The sequence below is a fragment of the Musca autumnalis genome, unplaced genomic scaffold, assembly GCF_047663935.1.
Source record: "Musca autumnalis isolate F117 unplaced genomic scaffold, ASM4766393v1 scaffold_1, whole genome shotgun sequence".
NCBI classification, from domain to species: Eukaryota; Metazoa; Arthropoda; class Insecta; order Diptera; family Muscidae; genus Musca; species Musca autumnalis.
This window is the reverse complement of record NW_027411644.1, coordinates 333,482,340-333,506,560: the sequence shown is the minus strand read 5'-3', so window position 1 is coordinate 333,506,560 and position 24,221 is coordinate 333,482,340. Positions and strand designations below refer to the sequence as shown.

Genomic DNA, 24,221 nt, shown 5'->3' with positions numbered 1-24,221 from the left:
CGTTAAATAGGGTATTTGGAGCACTGATGCATATATTCTTGATGAACTTTAAGAGCACCACAATAAACCCGTAACATAAATTCCATTTCGCTATAACTCAGAAGTTTGACCTACGGCATAACTGTCCTTCCGGGTTCATAATATTAACATCATCCACTTTCATCGGCAATAAGAATATTTAACCCACCAAGCTTTGATCTTCATATTTACGCGCAGTGATATTTTTCCTTAAAAACGGTTCAAGAATACGGGTTTTTTGTTTTAGCACCGAACTCAGGTAAGATGCTGTCAAAAAATTTATTTTCTCTGATTGGCAATTTTATTAGCTTTCTAATGGTATACATATAACCTTAATCGGTTACTTAAAATCGGTACAAAATCCGGGTTTTATATCGCTATATCCGGTTCAAAATATTAGATAACCGGATCTATTCTCCAAGAAAATTTGTTAACGTGTTTAGCATATCGGGAGCTATATATGGTAAATATTTCAGATACATCCCAGATGTCAATATAAGTGATAACCAATGGGTATGTCTACCAACCAATACATAACAAATAACGAATATACAGAAAAACAAAACATAGGTTTTTTCTGAACAAAAACCGGGTAAATGTCAAAAAGGACAATGAAAACGTGACAATATCGATTAGTTGTCAATGAGAACCATACCTAAAATTCTCTGAGCAATATTTTTGTGGAATATTTGGATGCTGTAAAATCTCATCTTGTGGTACTTTTACTACGGTTCAAGAAAGAAAGGACGAAAAGGACGTGAAAGGAATTGAGTTAGAAGAATGAAATGTTCTACAAAAAGATTCGATTTGACTGCAGACATGTAATCTCAAAACGAAGCTACAATAACGGCAAACAGAGATATAAGGCTATTTTCTCAAGCATCATAGGCGAAAATTCAAAAAATTCATCGCGCGATATCTCAGAAACTTGACCTATGGGGAAAATTTCCTTTTGGGTTCTTAATATACCCACTAAGGTATTTCGTCTCCAAAAAGAATTTTCCACCGCACAGACCTTGAGTTCCAATTTGTGGCACAGTGTTATTAAAAAAAAACCCCGAAATTCCGACTTCAAAATGTCAGCATAAATTTTAAGTGGATGCAGTGGATATATCGAAAAATCATATACTAGTAACATGTTGCCCATGGAGTGTTCTGTGATTTTTCTTTGGGCATAGGTCTATAAAATTTAAGGTTAAGCCAGATATCGGAAGGGAGCATAAAAAAACTTGTTGGACTCAACCCATTTTTCTACATTGATGCCAACACAGCTTCCACGCAAATTAATGTTAATGGTCGATATTATGGGATCCCTCCTAAAACGCTTAAAGCCATACTATATATAATATGTTAACATTTCGCGAATTCTGAATGAATCGGATTAAGCGGTTGTAAAACATTTTTTTATCCTTTCTAGCTGGGGGTATAAAAACAAGGGCTGCTAAATATATTATATGTTATGGTTACAGATTACTTTTGTTCAGAGGCTCATAGTGAAATTTGATTTGGAACATTTCTTCTTTTGACACTATCCTTAGAAGTGAAGTATTTTGGGAGATTTTGACTCTGTATGGAAACATTCAAAATTAACATTGAAAAAAATTGAACAAATAATTTCTACCTTTAATATAATTTCTAGTAATATTTTCATAAAAAATAGTATACCTAAATAAGTAGTTTATTCTGAGACTTGTAGTGAAATTTTGTGTAGAATTTTTCATCTTTTGGTACTATTTGTCTAAAACTCACCTCGAAAAATGAACGAAATAAATTTCATTAAAAATATTTTTGTATTTTGATGGCAAAATTGATATAGATATTTGATTGTTATATAATGTAAACAGCTGTTTAATTTCTCCGGTAATTTGACATCATCCATCTATAATGATGTTTTGTGACACATCTTGGCATACACATATGTAGATAACATACGACATTAACCCTGAAACGTGTTTTTGATTTTTACAGATTCTGGGCGTTTAGGTTCTAGGGCCTACAGAGAAATTTTATGGCGAATATTTGTAGAATATTCGGATCCGATTTGATCACCTTTTAAAGGGGATTTACAACCACCATAAATACCCCTTTGTTGACTCGCATGAGGGTTAAATTTTGTAACTAAAAAAATTCTCGCATTGTTGGCAGTAATATTGCCAAAGACACTAGATGCCTAAGACGCAAGGCTTCCAAGGAATCGTAACTCGAATATTTCGAAAAATGTAGAGATGGTGGAAACTTTTCCCAAGCATTTAGGGTACTTCCCGACGTAAACTTTCAAAACGCCGATACACGTGTCTTCTATACTTCGGTCCTCTTGCATAATCTGCTCGATTTTACCAGTAATTATTATACCCTACACCACTATGTGGGAGGGTATTATAAGTTGGTTTTGGCCAAAAAGTTTGTAACGCATCGAAATAATGGTCGTAGACCCATACTTATATATACCAAAATTAATGTCTCGACGAGCTGAGTCGATCTATGTGTGTCCGTCCGTCCGTCTGTCCATCTAAACCTTGTAATCACGCTACAGGTCGCAATTTTGATCGGATCTTCACGAAATTTTGGATGTTGATGGGGGTCCCAGAGGGGAAGAAGCCTATTAATTTTGGTGGTGGTCGGATAATATTTAGGGGTCGGAAAGGGCAAACAACTTAGGTGGATAAAAAGACAACGTTTTTTTCCAAAGCCAATATCTCAGCTGCTATATGGAGGATACCAAAAGCAAAACCTGACAATGAAAGCAGAAAGTATCACCTTTCAAATGATGTAAAGTAGGTGCTCGTAGGTGATCAAACAACGAAGATATCGCAATAGTAGCAAATAAAACCCCAATTTTCATTTTTGCGATTTTAATTATATTGACAAATATCACAGCTTTGGTTGAAAATTTTCCAAAAGCAAAGCCTGACTATGAAAGTAGAAGATCCCGTCTTTACAATGATGCAAACTATGTCGGCGTAGGTAACCAAATAACGGAGATATCGCAATAGTCGGTAATACATACATCCCATTTTTCTATTTTTTTTAGAAATCACGCTGCAGGTCGTATCGTCACGAAAATTTGAGGGTTAATGGGGGTCTCACAGATGAAGAAGCATCTTGATGGTCGGATAATATTTAGGGGTCGGAATGGGCAAACACTTATTTGGTGAAAAGTCAACATTTTATTTCAAATCCAATATCTCTCTTTCTTTAAGAGGTATATCAAAAGCAAAACCTGAAAAGGAAAGTAAAAAATATCACCTTTACAACGATGTAAAGTAGGTTGTCGTAGGTGGTCAAATAGCAATGTTATGGCAATAATCGATAATGCATCCCATTTTCCGATTTTTTTGTAATCACGTCGCAATTTTGATTGGATGGTCACGAAATTTTGGGGGTTAATGGGGGTCCCAAAAAGAAAGAAGCCTATTGGTTTTGATGATGGTCGGATAATATTCAGGGGTCGGAATGGGCAAACACTTATTTCGAGAAAGGTCAACGTTTTATTTCAAAGCCAATATCTCTGTTTCTTTAAGAGGTATATCAAAAGCAAAATCTGGCAAGGAAAGTAGAAAATATCACCTTTACAACGATGTAAAATAGGTTGTCGTAGCTGCTCAAACAACAGAGATATCGCAATAGTCGGTAATGCATCCCATTTCCCGATTTGTTTGGAATCACGCTGCAGGTCGCAATTTTGATCGGATCGTCACGAATTTTTTGGGAGTTGATGCGGGTCCCCCATAGGAAGAAGCCTATTGATTTTGGTGATAGTCGTATAATATTTAGGGGTCGGAATGGGGAAAAACTCATTTGGAGACAAATGCAAAGTTTTATTCTTTGTGAATATATTGGCTTCTAGTAGGGGTATTCCAACGGCAAAGCCTGTCTATGGAAGAAGAAAATATTACCTTTACATTGGTGTAAAGCAGGTTGGCGAAGGTGGTCAAACAATGGAGATACCACAATAGTCGGTAATGCATCCAATTCTTCCATTTTTTGCAATCAAGCTACAGGTCGTAATTTTTATTGGATGGTCACGAAATTTTGGTTGCTTATGGGGGTCCCAGAGACAAAGAGGCATATTATTATTGGTGGTAGTCGGTTTATATTCCCTAAAAGAAATGTTTACCAGTGAAAAGCTTATGCACAGGGGTAGTGGTGTAGGGTACCACATGGTCGGCCCCGTCCCGACTATAGCCTTTGCTCACTTGTTTTTTTTTTGTTGTATAGTGTAATTAATCTTCCAGCATATTCCTAGTTTCAGTTGAATTCTGCAATCAATTTAGAACATTTTTGACTAGTTTTGTACAACTACAGTACACAATTTATTACCAGTGACAACAAATACAAAGCTTTTATGATTAAAGTCAGAGATTTGGCCAAGTAGTAAGAACTTCAACTATAAACTTAAAAAAAAAACAGAAAACAAATATCCAAATCTGAAAGATAAGCCCTACACCCTCACAGATCCACTGATGCGTTATGTTCTATTATTCGATTTGTGGGAATTTTTCGCAATATAAGGTCAGGTTTCGCACATGAAAATTAATTGTCTAGGTATGTACAGTCGACTCCGCTTTACTGTAAGTCGTTTTACTGAAAAATATCGGATAACTGAAATCGAGTTCCTGTACTATTTTTAGATCAATTCATTACTATTTACTCCGCGTTAGTGAAACTCCGCATAACTGAAAATATCGGATAACTGCAATTGTGTTTTGGGAAAATATTGGACTTTCCATTGAAATCACTCCCCTTTACTGCAAAAAGTTATTGGCATATATTTGAACGCATCAGTTGAAATTCAGAAATTCTGTTTGTTTGTTCTGTTCATATGAAATTCTGAAATTTTTAATTATATTTCAGAATATTTCCGGCAAATTAAAATTTACTTCACACAATTCGTAATATGCACCTTTGGTATTTTACACTTCAAACGTAGGATACTAACGATTTAAATAATAAAATATTTATAGGTAACATATCGCTCATTTACTCAAAGAGTGACACATTTCTAAAAATCCAGTTTCGAGAAAAACGCGTTTTAAGTTGGCGATTCAAATTTGACTTCCCAAATCAAAAATATTATTACACGAAAAATAGGATAAGCACTTGGACCATATTTTGCAATCAGCTAGCCAGATATTAGTGCTAAATTTCTATGCAAGACCGAGCATGATTTGAAGTTTTTAAGTGCTTCATAAAGTCAAAAATCTGTGCCTTCGTCTGCCACAAAAAACAACATCCTAATATGCCTGAAGATCGGCCTAACCACCCGTGAAACGTAGCATAATGGTTGGATGCGTGGGACTTCGATCGACTCCTAATTTTTCAATGTATCTCTTATACCCTAGACAGACGGCAGAGTTAATTTGCATTAAAAATGTCCTAATTTGAATTAATTTTTCGCCAAAATATGCGAAACAAATACACTTTCTACCTTTGATCTTTTCACCACGATGAAGCAAAAATAAATTTAATTTATTCGCGATATTTTTGAGTCTTTTTAACATTATAAAAATATTGCAAAACTTTAAAAAACATTTATTTGGGTAATGAAATTTTTTTAAGAATGTGGATAATGCACGAATTAATTTGAATTAAGGCAGTTAATGCAAATTAACGCTGCCGTCTGTCTAGGGTATTAGATCTAAACAGCTCAACTCGAAAGATAATTAATTAAATAAATATCACTATAAATGACCTTCGCCTTAATAAAGCAAAAATAAAAAAATCTGTTTTGTTGAATTATGCCAAACTTGCAGTAAATTAACTGTAACAAGATGACTTTTAGCGATATCAGCATGAAAATTTGACATAAGATAAAGGAGAAGTCGTAAAAAAATAGAAATTGCTATCGCAGAAACTCATTTTTTGAGTTATGCCACTCTTTGAGTAAATGTGCGATATTAACATTAATTGTCCTATTCAGAGCAGGGTTGCGGATTCGAGCCATTTTTCCTTCGAAACCGACTCCAGGCCAGTTTTTTCACGACTCGGACTCCGGAGTCGACTCCGAGAGTAATTTCATGTACCACTGAAAATGAATTCAAGATACACCATTTTTACCTTTTTTCCTATACTTGGACCATATACACTTGTACGTTGTTTTCCCTAAGGTATTTTGTAATGTATGTTCCATATTGATTCTGCTATATCTTACATCGAAAAGTAGCAGCAGAAATAGGGTGTCCAAAACCGAAACCGGTTACCCTGTTTTTCGTTAAAAACCGAAACCGGTTTCCATCAAAATCGTCGTTTTCGGTTAACCGAAAAAAGTGGTTATTTGTGTCGGGCTATATCTATGAAACCAATACGAATCTTTTCTATCGCAGAAACTCATTTTTTGAGTTATGCCACTCTTTGAGTAAATGTGCGATATTAACATTAATTGTCCTATTCAGAGCAGGGTTGCGGATTCGAGCCATTTTTCCTTCGAATCCGACTCCAGGCCAGTTATTTCACGACTCGGACTCCGAGAGTAATTTCATGTACCACTGGAAATGAATTCAAGATACACCGTTTTTACTTTTTTTTCCTATACTTGGACCATATACACTTGTATGTTGTTTTCCCTAAAGTATTTTGTAATGTATGTTCCATATTGATTCTGCTATATCTTACATCGAAAAGTAGCAGCAGAAATAGGGTGTCCAAAACCGAAACCGGTTACCCGGTTTTTCGTTAAAAACCGAAACCGGTTTCCATCAAAATCGTCGTTTTCGGTTAACCGAAAAAAGTGGTTATTTGTGTCGGGCTATATCTATGAAACCAATACGAATCTTTCCATGACATCCGCAGCAAACTTATAGATAAGAACAAGAATAATATATTTGGAAACATAATGAACACGAATAATCCCATTTATTGCCTCAAGTTTTATCATATATCTAAAATTTCCGTGATTTGTATATATTTTTTTTTGTTATCTTTGGGAAAAATGTTCTCTGGAATGTAATACACAACTCTTCAGAAAATATCATTGTTGTAAATTCCTTTATCGCGTTGTTTCTGTCATATTTTTCAACGACAATTTGATAAGGATATCAACAATACATTGAAATTTCAAATATGAGAATAAACAGCCTGTGTGAACGTTGTTTGAAATATGTTTTGTAGAAAGTATGTCCCAAATTACATTAGGCGAGTTTACTTGCGGCAAGTTCCAGTTTGTAGAAGAGACACGTAAGGGGAATGGAAGTGGAAAAAATTGCTCGTACCGGCAATTCTCAGGCAATTCATTTTATATTTTTCGTATTTGACATTATTTTCATTGTTGTAAAAACAAAAATTGTCGGAACAGAATTGCCTTTTATAAACGCAAGAGGCAAGTTTAAAAAGGGATGAGAAAAATTGCCGCAAGTAAACTCGCCTAATGTAAATTGGGACTAAGATATGAAATACCGCCTAAACAACATGAAATAATTGTCTTACAGTTTCAGAATGTTCCGAAGAATTGCTGAGGACATTATTTGGAAAAATTTTGCGAAAGGCTACTTGGTTCAACTCTCAATAGTTTGGCAGTTACCGACCATAATTCCAGAAATTATGTAATCTTTCCTATATTTTATCAATTTTGATGCTCTATATGCGGTTTTTCGTAGTTCGTCTGTCTGACATATAACTTCTACTACTACAGGACTACACTATTGCTGATGACTAGACATCGGATTTTGCATATTTGCATATTTTTTATTAATAAAGATACGAAAATTCTGATTGGACCAAAATTCGTTTTGAAGAAAACTGAATGCAATGACAGGCTCATATTTTTTTATTTTTTTGCATATTTGCATATTTTGCATATGCACAAAATATGCAAAAAATATGCAAAAAATATGCAAAATATGCAAGTAATTTTTTTGACAAAAATCATCAAATTAAATTTAGAAAGTCATCAAAAAGTGTTCCATATTAAGTTTATTGCCGTTAAACGTCGATTTCTTAGCAGATTATCATGTTATTAGTTATTATTCCGCCACAGCAATAAATCTGGACTAAAAGACTTAGAAAATTTCCTATAACACAGCCTTCTTATTACAACATAAGTTGCTTTCTAATACAAATTTGTTCAAAAACTCAATCAGAAATGTCAAAATGTATGTATCCAAATATGTTGATAGGTTCTGCTCGGTCAAAATTGTCTGACAGAATAACAAATGAGCTAGAAATTAAGACTAAGGAAATATTGAATATTACATAAAATCTTTAATATTTAATTAAAAACATATAACAAATATATACGGTGCCATCATGAATATTTCCCTCTGAATTTTCCACACGGAAAATAATTTTTAAAAGTGAAATTCTTTTAAAATCAATATTTGTTAAAAGTTGAAAAGTACTAGATTCGCTTCATTATGGCATATACTAGTCGAATCGACAAAAATATTCCCTTTTTGAGCATAAATACGGAAATAAAAAATTGTAAAATTGGGGAAAGGAAACAAATTCTGCACGGAATTTTTATTCATGATTGCACTGATAACAATATTTTAATACCCTAAGGATATTATGTCTTAGTGAATGAGTTTGCAACATGCAAAATGCAACGAAATAGACCCACAGTTCCTTTTGATGATCTGCAAAGATTCGCACTTATCCATCTCGCCATGTCTTTTTGAAAATAAAGCACAGGTCACATTTATAGACCACTTCGCATAAACTTGGGGATTTTTTGGCCCTAGGGCGATCCCTATTTTGGTAAGAATTGATTCAGATTTGGATATTGCTCCCATATATACAGTTGATTCGCGATAATCCCTACACCACAGGTTTCGGCGGTGTCCGAATTATCAAAATGTTCGGATTAACGAATTGTAAGGAAAATAAATTATTTTATATGATTAAATCACTCGTGGAAGTTATATAATAATACTTTTTTAAATTGTAACTGCTAATTACGAACACTTAAATGAAAGTGCTCTACGTGTAAAAATTAGTGAGATTTTTCTACTCGAAAATCCGGAAAAAGAAAAAGCCAATCAGATTGTGAAAGTAGTGCTAGAAATATGGCGTTTTTAAAGTTTACATCAGGATGTAAGCAAACCTAGAGACAGATGCATAATTTCATCGTTTTGTAAATTAATATTCCTTAAAATCTTTGCCTTTTAGGTGTATAGTGCATTTGGCAACTTTAATGACAATATTGCGCGAATATTTTTCTTAATATATTTATTTATATCCTATACAACAAGACTAATGTGTCATGAAAGGTTTGTCCTTGTACTCGATAATTTTTACTAAATTTTGCTGAAACAATTTTTTTACCAACTTCTCCATTAAACAACTGTCAAAATCGAAGCATTGGTAATAATTAGTACAAATTATCGAGTACACGGACAGGTATAAATTAAACAATTGTGTATACAAAAGGGTTATGACTTTTCGACTGTGTTATCAAAATTGTTTTCCTGTAGCAGGAATGAATGAATTATATTTTTTAGCATTCCAAATACTTTTCTAGCAGAAATATATGAGTTGTTTTGCCATTTTAAAGACAATTCCAAGGTTTTTGACTTATTTTACCACTACCACTCTATTGTGTGGTTTTTCTAAGTGATGTCATATTGCACTAATCATTGGACGTTCTTCATTTTTCTTATTATTCATCGTGGATGGGTATAACAATAATGCATTACTTTTCGCCGAGGAGTGAACATTTTCCAATTCTGCATTATGCGTACAATATAGACCGAAATTATAAAATTATGTATTTTTAGTGCATTAAACTAAAACCATGTCATCAATATTAAAGCGGCAGTTAGAGCATTTTTCCAAAGAAGCTTTTTGACCATAAAGAACAAAAATTGCCAATTTATGTCTGTATAAACTGAATAAAGGACTAAACACTATAAATATATTAAAATCTAATATGTGGATATTCAAAACGTATACTTCTAATTATAGTTATATTCCAGAACCTGGAATCGTAAATGGTACTTTAGTACTTTTTCCCATTTTTCGCTAAAAAACGAACCCTTTTTCCAAAAACTAGAAAAAATTGCGCTTTTATCTAAACAAAAATAGCGATGACTAACTCTAGCTCCTTTGTTTTTCTGCTAGACAATGTTGGCCGATTAGAAACTATCACCATATTTGGACACGTTGATTTTGACATTTCTGATTGAGTTTTTGAAATTTTTCCATTATCTATCTACATTTGTATAGGAAGCAAATTATGTTGTAATAGGAATGCTGGGTTATTTGACATTTTCTTACCTTGTGAAAACTGATTTAAGTCTTGTTAGTCTAGATTTATTGCTGTGGCGGAATATCTGGAGAGTCTCAATAACATAATAATCTGCAAAAAACTATGTTAAACGTCAAAAAACTTAATTTAGAATGCTTTTTTGATGATTCTCCAAGTTTAATTGACGATTTTTGTCAAAAAAAAAAAAAAAAACGCTTGCATATTTAGCATATTTTTTGCATATTTAGCATATTTTTTGCATATATTTTGCATATTTTTTGCATATATTTTGCATATTTTTTGCATATTTTTGATATGACCCCAAATATCGAAAAATTGACCCTCAAAACGCCTAGATCCAAAATTTGAGTCCAATCGGATAAGAAATAAAAAACATGCTAAAATCCGATGTCTACTGATGACCGCAGAGGAAAATTCTTATTAGTTTCTGAGATAAAGCACGGATCAATTGAAAAAAGGGTCGTTTCCAAACCCGATCTAAAAACACGAAACCCAGCTAGGGGTTTTGTAGTCTCAATATGTACTTTCAGAAAATGCCCACTAGAAGTTGTTTGAATTTTCTGTGTTGCACAGTGTTATAAAATGTATGTTTGATTCAGACATTTCACAATAATATGAAGCTTACAAAGCGAAACGACGTAAATTGTAAATTTAGTTCTTTTGGTACATAATTTTATATTAGATTAGATTGGACTTCATGTTGATGATCAGTAGGATTTCTCATAGAAAACCACAAGGTCTTTCATAGTAGTCCAATAGGTCCACTCATAGAAGATAAGATGAGAAGACCAGTGGACTTCTAACAGCAGACTTGCAGGTCTTTTATAAAGGACATATACTGCTGGACACTAACTACGAAATGTTTTGAATTACATTAAAAAGTATATTTTAAATGCTTTATATTTCTAAGTTAGATCTGAAAGAACAACACTTGGATCCCAATATATTGTCCACATTATTTCAATGTTATGTAGGAAGATATATTACAAAATCTAATAAAGGACACACAGTCAAAATGAACTACTTTAATAATACCTAAAATTTGGTACTATTAATCATTCGACACGAATGCTTTTTGTTAGAAAGTTTGGATATTATCCATTTGACATCGATTCTAAGAGATCTGTTACATATTAGAAGCGATTACAATATTGAAAGGAAAATATATTATGGGCTTATTTTTGGAATTCCAAAAAGGTGCCTGAAAACTTTACATAATATTTCAAGCACATGCCCTATCATTGCAAACAGGTAAAGTCAACTGTTTACGAAGGATTGGGTCGTAAACTTAACATAAAGTTGCAATCCATATCCTGACGGAAAAAATATAACATTTTCCTTTCATATGAACGATTTTTTCCTTCCCAAAACATGTTAGAAATTATATTTTACAAAATATTGAAGATTTTTTGCAAGCGATTTGGCTCAGTTGCATATGTTTTGACTATTACATTTTAAGGCGTTTTATTTATTTTCAAATTTTTTCATAATTCTTGTTGGGTATCGTGTCAAAACTTTTTATTTTCTTATACTTGAAGCATTGAACAATAAATAATTGCAAAAAATGCCTAAATTGTCTTTCAAAAAATATTTCACAGAATATGTTCTAAAACGTGCAATTTTGTTGCAAATGTATTGGCCACCACTGTATATAAAGATATAAATTACATCACGAAATAGAGAATACTTTAGTCGTAAATAATATTTAAAATCAATCGAATTTAAACAAAAATATGTTTGGTTTAGTTCAGAGATGAACATAATGAGAGCATTTGTATGCAGAAACATCTTTTAAATTAAAGGCGCGTGCCACATACTGTAGCGGACTGCTATTTTATTAATATTCATTTATATAATGATTTATTTATGTTATGATTATTGTCTTTAAATGAGATCAAATCATTTTATAGTTGACTCGAACTAACTTTTTCTTTTGAGTGTTTGTATTTTGTTTTATTACTTTCAATCAATAACTCAAGAGAATCAATGAGAATTATGTTTGTAATGAATGAGTTTAATAATTACATTTGAGTGACAGATTATTATCACGTGTGCTCTCGCATAACGTTATTTTGAGATTAATTGTAATGCGTGTATTATCGATCTCTCTTTATTTTAAAGCTCTACTTTATTGTTTGCCTTATTTTGAGTAATTTGTATGCTTGACTATTTTTACTTGTGACATTTGTTTTTGTGATTATTTCGTTTAACTCAATCACTCTCAATTTTGTTTGGAATCATGTGTTATGATCACTATTTTGTTGTCTATATAAGACGACGCATAATCAGAATTTTGTCATTCTTGTGATTGCTTTTGAAAATAAAGTATCAAAACCAAGAACAACTCCGTCTTTTATTTAAAAAATATAAAACAATATTGTGTGGACGAAATTGGACATAAGTGTCTGTTTCGACCCTCAATAATAAATACATAAATTATACACAGTGGATAAAAACGTTATTGGACGGAAACGTCTGTTTCGTTATATCCATATGTGCAATAATATTTAATAAAATCTTAATAAAAGACGAAACCCCCAAATATTAGGATAAGTGGTCTCACCACGAACCCTACAAGTGGCGCCCAACGAAAAATAATAATTTTGGAAAATTATCAAAAATCATCAATTGGCCGTTTAATACAAATCTTGGTTGCAGAATCCATAATATACATATTGCGTTTTAGCGTCGGCAAACGTAATTCTGGTACTGCAAAGGGTTTGTTGTTGTTGTGGTTGGTACATTGGTGAGGTATCATTTGGTTGTTGTAATTCTGCCTAATTGCTGAGAGAAGTTGCTCCAATTCCGTGAAAAAGGGTTACCAAGTCTGTGTGATTTTAAAAATTGTGGGATATGAGACGAAGTCCAAGAAACACACCACCGATTCGTCAAGGTTCCATGAACCAGGTGGATGGTGAATTACCAGGCGTGTCTGGTGTTAATCAGAACCATGTCCCTCAACAAAATGTAGATCCAAATAGAAGTGGTATAAATGCTAATAATGTCCCTTTGCTGAATGAAGCTCGAACTCCCGGAAATTCCCCGGTATTTTTCAATGTTAGTGAAGAAATGTTTAGAAATCTTCTGGGTGGATTAGCAGTCAGAGAAAGACCAAGGAATAGCACTTTTAGCACATGCACATCTCGTTTCAGTGGAGACAGAAATTCGACCAAAATTGAAGATTTTATTGCGACCATATTGGTATATAAGGAATCGGAGAATATTGCTGATGTCCATGCACTTAATAGCCTTCCATTACTTCTCGAGGGTTACGCTTCCACGTGGTGGCAGGGTGTACAAGATGAAGCTAAAACGTTCCAAGAGGCTATTGATCTTTTGAGAAAAGCGTTTGCTCCTCCAAAGCCAGATTGGCGCATATATAGCGAGATTTATCAAGATAGGCAGAAAATGTTTGAAACTACAGATGCATTTGTATGCCGTAAAAGATCTTTGTTTGCCCAGTTGTCTGACAAGTTGCCAGAAAAGATCATGATAGATATGATTTTCTCACAGTTAAATATACAAATCAGAGAAAGAGTACCCCGAAACAGTGTTTCATCCTTTCAAGAATTGTTGGCTAAAGCCAGGGAAGTTGAAATGTTGGTTAACGAAAACAGGCAGGAGAAAATAGATCAAAAATCTGATACTGAAAATCCCAGTAAAAGGCAGGTGAAATGTTCATATTGTCGTAAAAAGAACCACACTGTAGAAAATTGCTATAAGAAAATGGAAGCCGATAAGCATTCTAATGTAAAAGCTCCAGAAACAAAGCTTAATTGCTATGGATGCGGTGCTGCTGGTTACTACCGATCTAACTGTCCTTTCTGTAATAAAGATAAACCCGGCACTAGTACAGAAAAATTGGATTTTAATGCCCTAAGTACAGGTATTGCAGGAAGAAATGTTCCAGTTATAGATGTCAATATACAAGCTATGAATGGAGAAGCATACCTTGACACAGCGGCAAGAACAAGTGTTGCAGGACAAATTTTGTTTGATAAGTTTAAGGCCATTGGAATGCCATTTGAAAAAGTCTTATCACAAATTGTTCTAGCTGATGGAATCGTCCGCAACGAAATCGTTTTTTCAACAACAGCGAGCATAATAATAGGAAAAAGGTTTAAACGTATTAAATTCATATGCCTGCCCAAAGCAAGAGGAAATAGAACACTTCTTGGTATAGATTTCCTCGAAGAATGTGGTATAGTCCTTGATCTTGCACAAAGAGCATGGTATTTTAAAGATGAACCTGACAAATATTTCCTTTTCAAAATGCAAGAAGCTGCCCCAATAAACAATATTATGATTGAAGATCCGCAGAAGAAGTATAGAGATGATGTAAAAGAATTTTTCAGACACTTTGAGTCTCTAAATTCTGAAAATAATAACTATTCTCCAGGATATACCAACAAATTATTTGCGGATTCGCTATCTCAAGAAGTAGATATAGACAAGTCCTCAGATTTATTTCCTCCTCTGAAAAAACAAAAGATGGAAGACTACTGTAAGGAAATTTTTGAGTCTATTGAGCTAAATTCCATTGATTTTACTTTGAGGTCTAATGAGGCAATTCTTCTTAATGATTCTGAAAAAGAGTCTGTTGAAAATCTGCTTAAAGAAGAGAATAAGATTTTTGAAGATATAGATGTTCCCATATCTGAAGTAGAACACTATATCAATACTGGCAGTCATAGCCCAATTTCCACAGCGCCATACCGAATATCTCCGAGAATGAAGACTTTGCTAAAACAAGAGTTGGATGAAATGTTGAGGAAAAATATAATAGCAGAAACGGAGTCTCCATGGGCATTTCCGGTTGTCTTAATTCCAAAGAAGGATAACAAAATTAGACTCTGCGTAGACTACCGACGTTTGAATGCTATAACAGTAACTGATACATATCCTCTTCCCAGAATGGATGATCTTCTACATACTGCGAAGACAACTCCTTTCATGTCGACCCTTGATTTGAGATCCGGATATTGGCAGATTAAAATAGCGGAAAAGGATAAATTAAAGACTGCATTTACAACGCCGTTTGGAATTTTCGTCTTCAATAGAATGCCTTTCGGACTGAAGAATGCGCCGGCTACATTCCAGCGTTTGATAGACAAATTTCGTACTGGCTTACCGAATATCACAATTCTGGCTTATTTGGATGACATTATTATATGCTCAAGTAGCTTAGAAAGTCACATAATGGATTTGAGGAAAACTTTCCAAAGACTTCGGAGTTTTGGGTTCCATTTAAACCGCGATAAATGTCATTTTTGCCTACCGAAAGTTAAATATCTCGGTCACATATTAACGACAGAAGGATTAAAAGTTGACCCCGAGAAAACCCAGGCTATTATGAAACGCCCCAGGCCTTTGAATCCAAAGCAGGTCATATCCTTTTTGCAAACATGCTCGTGGTATAGACGTTTTATTCCAGGATTCGCAGACGTGTCAAAACCACTTTCTGATCTCACAAAGAAAAATGCCAAATGGATCTGGACAGAAAGGGAGCAAACTACTTTTGAAAAATTAAAACATCTCCTAGTTTCACCTCCAATTTTGAAGCAAATCGATGAGACGAAACCTTTTAAAATAATGACAGATGCGAGTAATTATGCCTTGGGAGCTGTATTAATCCAGGGGGAGAAGGATGAGGAACATCCTATAGAATATGCTAGCAGATTGTTACTTCCAGCCGAAAGAAACTATTCAACCACAGAACGAGAGGCCCTGGCGGTGGTCTGGGCTGTCCAAAAGTTTCGAGGGTATATCGAAGGATCAGAAGTACAAGTGCTTACGGATCATCAACCGTTGAAATGGCTCTTCAGTTTGAAAAGTCCCACGGGACGTCTCGCAAGATGGGCATTACAACTCCAAATGTATAATATCAACTTTGGTTATACACCTGGACGTAGAAATGCTGTTGCCGATACTCTGTCGAGACCACCATGTCCTGAAGAAAATCACGATGTTAACACTTGTGAAATTTGTTCCATAAGGATTGATTTTCCGAGGAAAGGGGCTGAAGAGATTAGAAAGGCACAAATGGAGGACGAAGATATTAAGGATATAATCGAATCCTTCGAAAATAATGATGAAAACGTGATTCGTTACATCAACAGAGGCTTCATCATGCAAGATGGAGTCCTATATAGATTATGTCATGAAGAAGATTCAGAAAATGGACAACTGGTTGTTCCAAAATCAATGAGAAGTATTATTCTATATAATCACCACGATGAGCCGACAGCTGGACACTATGGTATTGAACGGACTATAAACCGTATTACTCCTCACTATTATTGGCCGAAAATGAGATCTGAAATTCATCAATATATAAAATCGTGCATTGATTGTAAGAGATATAAAGCTACTAATATGAAACCTTCTGGTTTACTCCAGACAGTATCTAGTAACCAGAGATTTGAAATTGTTGCGGTTGATCTTTTTGGACCATTGCCAAGTACTAAAAGAGGAAATCAATGGATATTAATAGTAGAAGATTTGTGTAGTCGCTGGACGGAATTATTTGCTCTTAGAGAAGCATCGGCTGAAAACTGTGCCATAATATTATTAAATGAAGTGTTCCTGAGATATGGAATCCCAAGAAGGATCCATTCAGATAATGGTTCTCAGTTTATTTCATCAGTGATGCAGAAGCTGACCTATTGCTTAAAAATAGAACAAAGTTTTACACCTGTCTACCATCCGGAAGCTAATCCCGTAGAAAGGAAAAACAGGGACTTAAAAGTGCAGTTGTCTATTCATGTTGGTAAAGATCACACAGTATGGGATAAGAATCTTCCAGCAATCAGATTCGCCATGAACACAGCTAGATGTTCCACAACCAATTATACTCCTGCATATCTTACGTTCGGAAGAGAACTAAGAACCCCAGTGGATGTGCAACATGATCTACGTGCTATTGTAAACGCCGAAAATTTTATACCGCAAATTACTCCACACCTGCTTAGACTTGCAGATACTTTTAAAAGGGCTAAAGAGAACGAAGAAACGATGCAAGATAAAAATAAAGCATATGTTGATGTGAAAAGAATCCCCCAGAAGAAAATTCAAATTGGTGATCATGTGCTCGTCTCTACCCATATTCTTAGCAACAAAGATAAAGGTCTTACATCTAAATTTGTCCCACGGCGTGACGGTCCCTATGTTGTCATTGATAAAAAGGGCTCTAACACATATACGGTTGCATCGCTAGAAAATCCCACAGTACCACTAGCAACATACCATTCATCAGATTTAGATTTATATGTTGGACGTGAAGAGGTTCCAGTTTATCCCTTACGCCAAAGGGGAAGACCGAAGAAGTGCAACAAATGTGCCACCAATGATAACCAATCCACAGAAAATACAAAAAATGCTATCAGCGCAACAACAAATGTAAATGTTCCGGATACAACAAACCCAGAAAATACCACTGCCGAAGTGCCATTGAGAAGATCTCTGAGGAAAAGGAAACATTCACAAGATGTCTAATGCTGCCACATCATCAGGGACGATTTCTGAGGCAGAGGGGGAGGCTGTAGCGGACTGCTATTTTATTAATATTCATTTATATAATGATTTATTTATGTTATGATTATTGTCTTTAAATGAGATCAAATCATTTTATAGTTGACTCGAACTAACTTTTTCTTTTGAGTGTTTGTATTTTGTTTTATTACTTTCAATCAATAACTCAAGAGAATCAATGAGAATTATGTTTGTAATGAATGAGTTTAATAATTACATTTGAGTGACAGATTATTATCACGTGTGCTCTCGCATAACGTTATTTTGAGATTAATTGTAATGCGTGTATTATCGATCTCTCTTTATTTTAAAGCTCTACTTTATTGTTTGCCTTATTTTGAGTAATTTGTATGCTTGACTATTTTTACTTGTGACATTTGTTTTTGTGATTATTTCGTTTAACTCAATCACTCTCAATTTTGTTTGGAATCATGTGTTATGATCACTATTTTGTTGTCTATATAAGACGACGCATAATCAGAATTTTGTCATTCTTGTGATTGCTTTTGAAAATAAAGTATCAAAACCAAGAACAACTCCGTCTTTTATTTAAAAAATATAAAACAATATTGTGTGGACGAAATTGGACATAAGTGTCTGTTTCGACCCTCAATAATAAATACATAAATTATACACAGTGGATAAAAACGTTATTGGACGGAAACGTCTGTTTCGTTATATCCATATGTGCAATAATATTTAATAAAATCTTAATAAAAGACGAAACCCCCAAATATTAGGATAAGTGGTCTCACCACGAACCCTACAATACTGATATTGTCAAACTGATACATGTATGTTGAAGAAGGTCAAAGAGATGATGTTTTGGAATTCACACAAAAAGTATTCCCCGTAATGTGGTTCATATTTAATGACAAATTCAGTTATTTAACCGTGAACAAACGCAAAGTTGTGGAATTTTTTAGAGCCGTTTATTACTGACATTCAAAAGTAGGTTTATAACTTTCTTGCACTTGTTTCCCGTGAATCACACAGACCCTGGCTGTTTAAGCCTTACCGACATCTTAAATAAAATAAAACACCGACACACAGAAATGTGTGGCAATGTTTGTTTACGTCTGTGTATCTGCACTTGTTAATAGACATCGAGTATCGGACGGCTCAGTGTCGAACAATGTCTCCGGCAACAGGTTTTAGCCTTCCCACATGGCCTGTCTGTCAATACAAGAGCGCTATAAAAAATCGTCACATGCCGAAAGCAGCAGAACAGTTATCCATCCATCCGTTCATTCATTATTTGCGCCGCAATTATTCACACATACCATACTGCAAGTGAACGAGTAAATGAGCGAGCGAGCCCTTGCTGCCATTGAAGCTCTGATGAAAAAGCTATCACCATATCGAAATGTTGGCTTATTGCCGGTGAAACTGTATAACTAGAAGAAGAAGCAAGTAAAGTTGCTGTGTGGTGGCGGTATTTGCTTTAATACCCTGGCTTGGTCTTGCCCATTCAGTCGATAACAGACTCTTGATCATACATTACCGCTCGCTTCTTAGCTTGGCCTGTTAACGGAATAATTCATACAAAAGTTTCTCCGGAATATTGTGAAGCAAGCCAATGTTGGCGATAACCGCCCGAGTGTTGACGGTATCGGTGCACGTGCAGCAAATATCCATTTATAAGGCATAGCGTCGTATACTACAGCTTTAATAGTTTCTGTGAAAAGTTCAAAAGGTGGTGGCGGTTTAATGTTGCCCCATTACCCACCATCGCCATCATCATCAGTGTTATCGGCAAAGAAGTGAAGAAGAAGTTGTTGCTTAAAAAAGAACCGGTTAAATGTGTTGCACGCGTTTGTTACTTACTGCATTTATGATTGCGGTTTAGTTATTGTTACTGTTGTGATTGTTACCTAAAGTCGATGCAGTTGTCAAGCCGTACACGTATTGTTTCATAATCGAATAAAATCGACGAATAAACACAAATTGTCGTAATGCTAACAAACAAAATTGAAATTCGAATGCCATGTTAATTTGGCGACGATTTGTGCTACTAAAAATACCCGTAAACGAAGAAGGGAGCACGGACAATATTGTCGGCGAACGAATTAAAAACATAAATAAACGACCCTGACGACAAAACATCTGCTTCATTTGTGTTAGCTGAGAAAAGACCAACGAGAATAACATCACCCACACTGGTCCATCCATCTTAACATCCCCTATTGAAACGAAGGAATCTACTGAGGACTGGGTGGAAAAGAAAATGACTTACTTGCAATGGCGAACATGTAAACAATTTCTTGTTGCCTTTGTGATAGTTTGCAGCTGCATCTGGAAGCCAATGGAAGCTGTATTTTCCCCTTATCGCGCAAATCGTGAGATCATCATAACAGATGCGGTATGTTTTTTTTACTATATGCATTATCATCTGCTCACTGTAGGGGGAATATCAACAAAAAGTCTTAGCATGTCGCGCCTTAGATGGTTAATGGCATTAATTTCCTAAATTATTCGATTTATATGCGATTCATCATACGGAAACCAACATTAAGTGGCATTGATTGCATGAACATTAGGGTAATGACTTTTTGACATTTTTTTTATCAAAAATTATTTTCTCTTGGTGGAATGAACGCTTACTAAAATAACTTTTATTCCATTTAAATATTGAATAAGTTCACATACAAACTACTTTTAATTGATTGATATATGAAATAGTCATATGTATAAGATATGTTATGATATGGTGATAAAATTTGTGAGAACCAAAAAGGTTATGTCATTTTGGTTATGCCCTGTGGCTCTAAAGCTTGTTTTGAGTTACATAACTGTTATATAAAAATATCCAAAGTGTTGATAAGGAGCGTTCTAAGACATTGCCAATTCATTAAGGAAAACCCTCTTCGGTTTGTTCACGTGTGTGTATTGAGAAATGATTCTAGACAGGACATTAGGATAGATAAGAAAAAGACTTCAAAAATACTTCATACCTGCAAATTAGTAATAATCTTTGTACAAATAGAAGTTATAAAAATCAGCCTTTGTATTCTAGCCATTCACATCCGATATGCCTGGTGAGCAGAATTATACCACCAGCGAAACGGTGTAGGATATTGGTTGGGTGTATGAGACTTTGTTAGAATTCACTTTTTCAAAACTCACTTTAACAAAACTTCTTAGGTCATGTTAGCTCGATTTATTAAAAACTTTCATAATAAATAAAATCATTTTGTGTGGAAGGTTTTCATCGAATACTTTTCTAATTAAGATTTTATGTAATCTTAGGTTCTAAAAAGTCATAACCCTCATGTACATATCGACACCTCCAAATAATAGTATGCTAAGTCTAAAAAGTGAGTTTTGCAGGAGAAGCTCTCAAAGTGTGGAAATTTTTTTGAACATCAGTACTATGCTAAGTCAATATTTGTTTATAACTTCTGTTCGGATTGACCGATCATTACCAAAATTTGACAGAATTTAAGTTAAAGGACGTTCGACATCTCCAAATCATAGTTTGCTAATTCTGAACAGTGAGTTTTACAGGAGAAGCTCTCAAAGTTTGGAAATTTCTTTGACCTTCAGTACTATGCTAAGTAAATATTTGTTTATAACTTCTGTTCGGATTGTCCGATTATTACCAAAATTTGACAGAATTTAAGTTAAAGGACGTTAAATATAAAAATGTTAAGAACTTGAAAACATGCTAAGTCGACTTAGCATACTATTGTTTGGAGGCGTCGATATGTGTGTATGTGTTTTGCTAATTTGTTCCGATATGCAAAAAGAAGATATATACAGTGGGTGTCACTAAAAATGTAAACGTTTATAACTTCGAAACGAATTGAGATTTCTTAACAATTAAATAATTTTAGGCTGAAATATTTTCTTTATAATGGCATAGAAAAATATTCCATTTAGAGTACCGCTATACTAAAATTTTACTGAAAACCCGAAAATGGACATGTTGAAATTATTTATTTATTTATTTCCTTTTTACACCAAAGTGGAGCATAGGGCCACAACACACTTTTAAAATTGAACATTTAAAGCACCACAGTAATCAATGAATAATTTCCAAATTGTTGGCTTCTTATGCTATTTTCGTAATCAGAATGGTAAAATGTTTGGTTCCCTATCGTTTTCAGTAGTTTTGTCCATGGTAGAACAAAAAAGGTAACAGCAATACCCAGCTGACTGAAGTGGGCTGTAATGTTAGTGTCAACATTTTATAAATTTATTTCTATGTTCCATGTATATTAGGGATATACATTTTTGAAGAAAAAATATATTCATCAGAAAAAACACTATTTCCTATCAATGACACGTAACCTCCTCCAAGTCCGAACGATGTGCCGCATACCAAAACACCGCTTATAAAAGAGGTACAACATTTGTTAATATGTGTGGTATTTTGTTAAGTTTAAAAAATAAAGCCCTAACAAACATGTACTTTTTGATTTCAAAAAATAAAAGTTTGAAACAGCTTCTCCTTTTTCAATAAATTTCAAGCGACCTCAAACTTATTTTCCAGAATTCTACTTTCTGCAAGAAATTATACATTTTGTGGAATGATATGGAAACATTTAAATTGAAAATGTAACGAATTTTCATTCATGGTTTTCAAAATATTCAATCAAGTGTGAAAAAATATTACTTTTATTAATTCCAATAAATTATAGACATTTACATGTACCGGTGACATTAATATTACAAACAAAAACAAATTCCTATGCGGTTGTTGAGTTGTATTTATTGTAGTATTTACTCTACCTTCTTTGTTCTACAATGGTAGGCAATTTGGATTTAGGAAAGCTCGTTAAATAAAAGTTAAAATAGGTGAAAATTTATCGGAAAAAGTTGTACTTTCAAATTGTATTCGTTATAGAGAAAAATTCGTTACAGAAAAGTTTGTTATACACCTTTTTCAGATGTAATTCGAAACATTCCAGTTGTGATTCGTAACATTCCATTTGTAATTCGAAACAATTCAGTTGTATTTCTAGAATTCCATTTGTGATTCAAATTATTCCATTTGTAATTCGAGTTATTCCATTTGTAATTGAAATTATTCTATTTGTAATTCGAATTATTTCATTTGTAATTCGAACTATTTCATTTGTAATTAGAATTATTCCATTTACATTCGATTTATTATATTTGTAATTTGAAGGATTGGATTGTATTTTCGTGAAAATACACCTTTGGCCCTATACAAATTGCTATGGCATGGGTTAACGTTAACCGACAGCCATAAAATTTCATAAATAAGGTTTTTGGGTCAAATGGAAAAAATTAGTGGGTAGGAGTTAAAAAAAAAATTGTTTATTAATTTATTTCAAATATTTATTATAATAAAAAATTACAATAAAATTATATAAAAAATAGCAATAGCATCTAAGGCTATCGGCTAAAAAAAAGTGTGTTTTGGTCCCCCAAATAAAGGTTAATAGTTCGAATTACCTTTTACTAGTTCGAATTACTTTGCAAACAGTTTTATGCATGTAGTACATAGTCTGAGTTGCAACGACTTTACGACGGGCATAGCTATTTACACACCTATTAACTAAATAAAAAAGTTACATATTTTAAATGACAAAAAGTCTAGCAATGCTTTGGCAAACGCCATTATTTAGTATTTCAAGGTGGTGTTGTCGTTTGAGTAACGTTATGAACCTTTTAACCATGTGGAATATGGTCAGTGTGGCTATACAGTCGCCTCTTTTTAAGAGGAACCATTTGCCAAGTCGCATATTGTGAGAGACAAATGGCTCTTGAATGTGGACTGATTTTAGGCTCCCTAGTCCAAATAGATCTCAGATTGTTCTGGATCGTAACTGCCGAATCCCATCCCAATAAGAAGAATCAGATATTTTTATCAATCAAATGTAAAAATATTAGTTTTTTTTTAATTCCAATAATTAAAGATATTTCTCTGTTTTGTTTACGTCGCTGTATGGGCGTCCGTATTACGCAAACACAAAACCGCGATTAAAACATTTTTACCCTGTCTTGATTTGTAGACACAAATAATTTTCCTTTACAATAAATTGATTTTTATGATTTGTTTGGCTTTTGTTTTCAAAATACAAAACACACACATACTACATATCGCTCATTTTCTCAAAGAGTGACACATCTCGAAAAATCCAGTTTCGAGAAAAACGCGTTTTAACTTTGGCGTTTCAAGTTTGACTGTCCAATATTAAAAGATTATTACACATTATTATTCTGTACAAGATGAAGTATGATTTAAAGTGTTATAGTACTTAATAAACTCAAAAAACTTTTTTTGTTGAATTATGCCAAACCCGTAGTAAATGAGCTGTAACTCGTTAAGTTTTCGAGATATCAGCATGAAAACTTAACACAAGACAAAGTAGAAGCCGTTGAAAAATTAAAAATTGATAACTCAGAAAAAGCGTTTTTGTGTTACGTCACTCTAAAAATATAGCAAAGAAGGCCAAAATATCAGCACGAAACGACAAAAGAGCATACTTCGACAGCCTAA

General features: G+C 33.9%; 1 protein-coding gene across 2 annotated transcripts in view; it reads left to right on the top strand.

The window, feature by feature from the left end:
* Positions 1-24,221, top strand: part of LOC141390252 (lipase 3) — a 64,232-nt gene that overhangs the window by 34,993 nt on the left and 5,018 nt on the right. Inside the window, exon 1 of one of the 2 annotated variants that reach the window (XM_073963085.1) lies at positions 18,874-20,111. The exons of the other annotated variant lie outside the window; for it this stretch is intronic. Coding sequence (XP_073819186.1) covers positions 19,977-20,111 — 135 coding nt within the window. The 5' untranslated portion in view covers positions 18,874-19,976. Of the gene's footprint in view, positions 1-18,873; positions 20,112-24,221 lie in introns of those variants that run through there. 2 annotated transcript variants of the gene reach the window in all.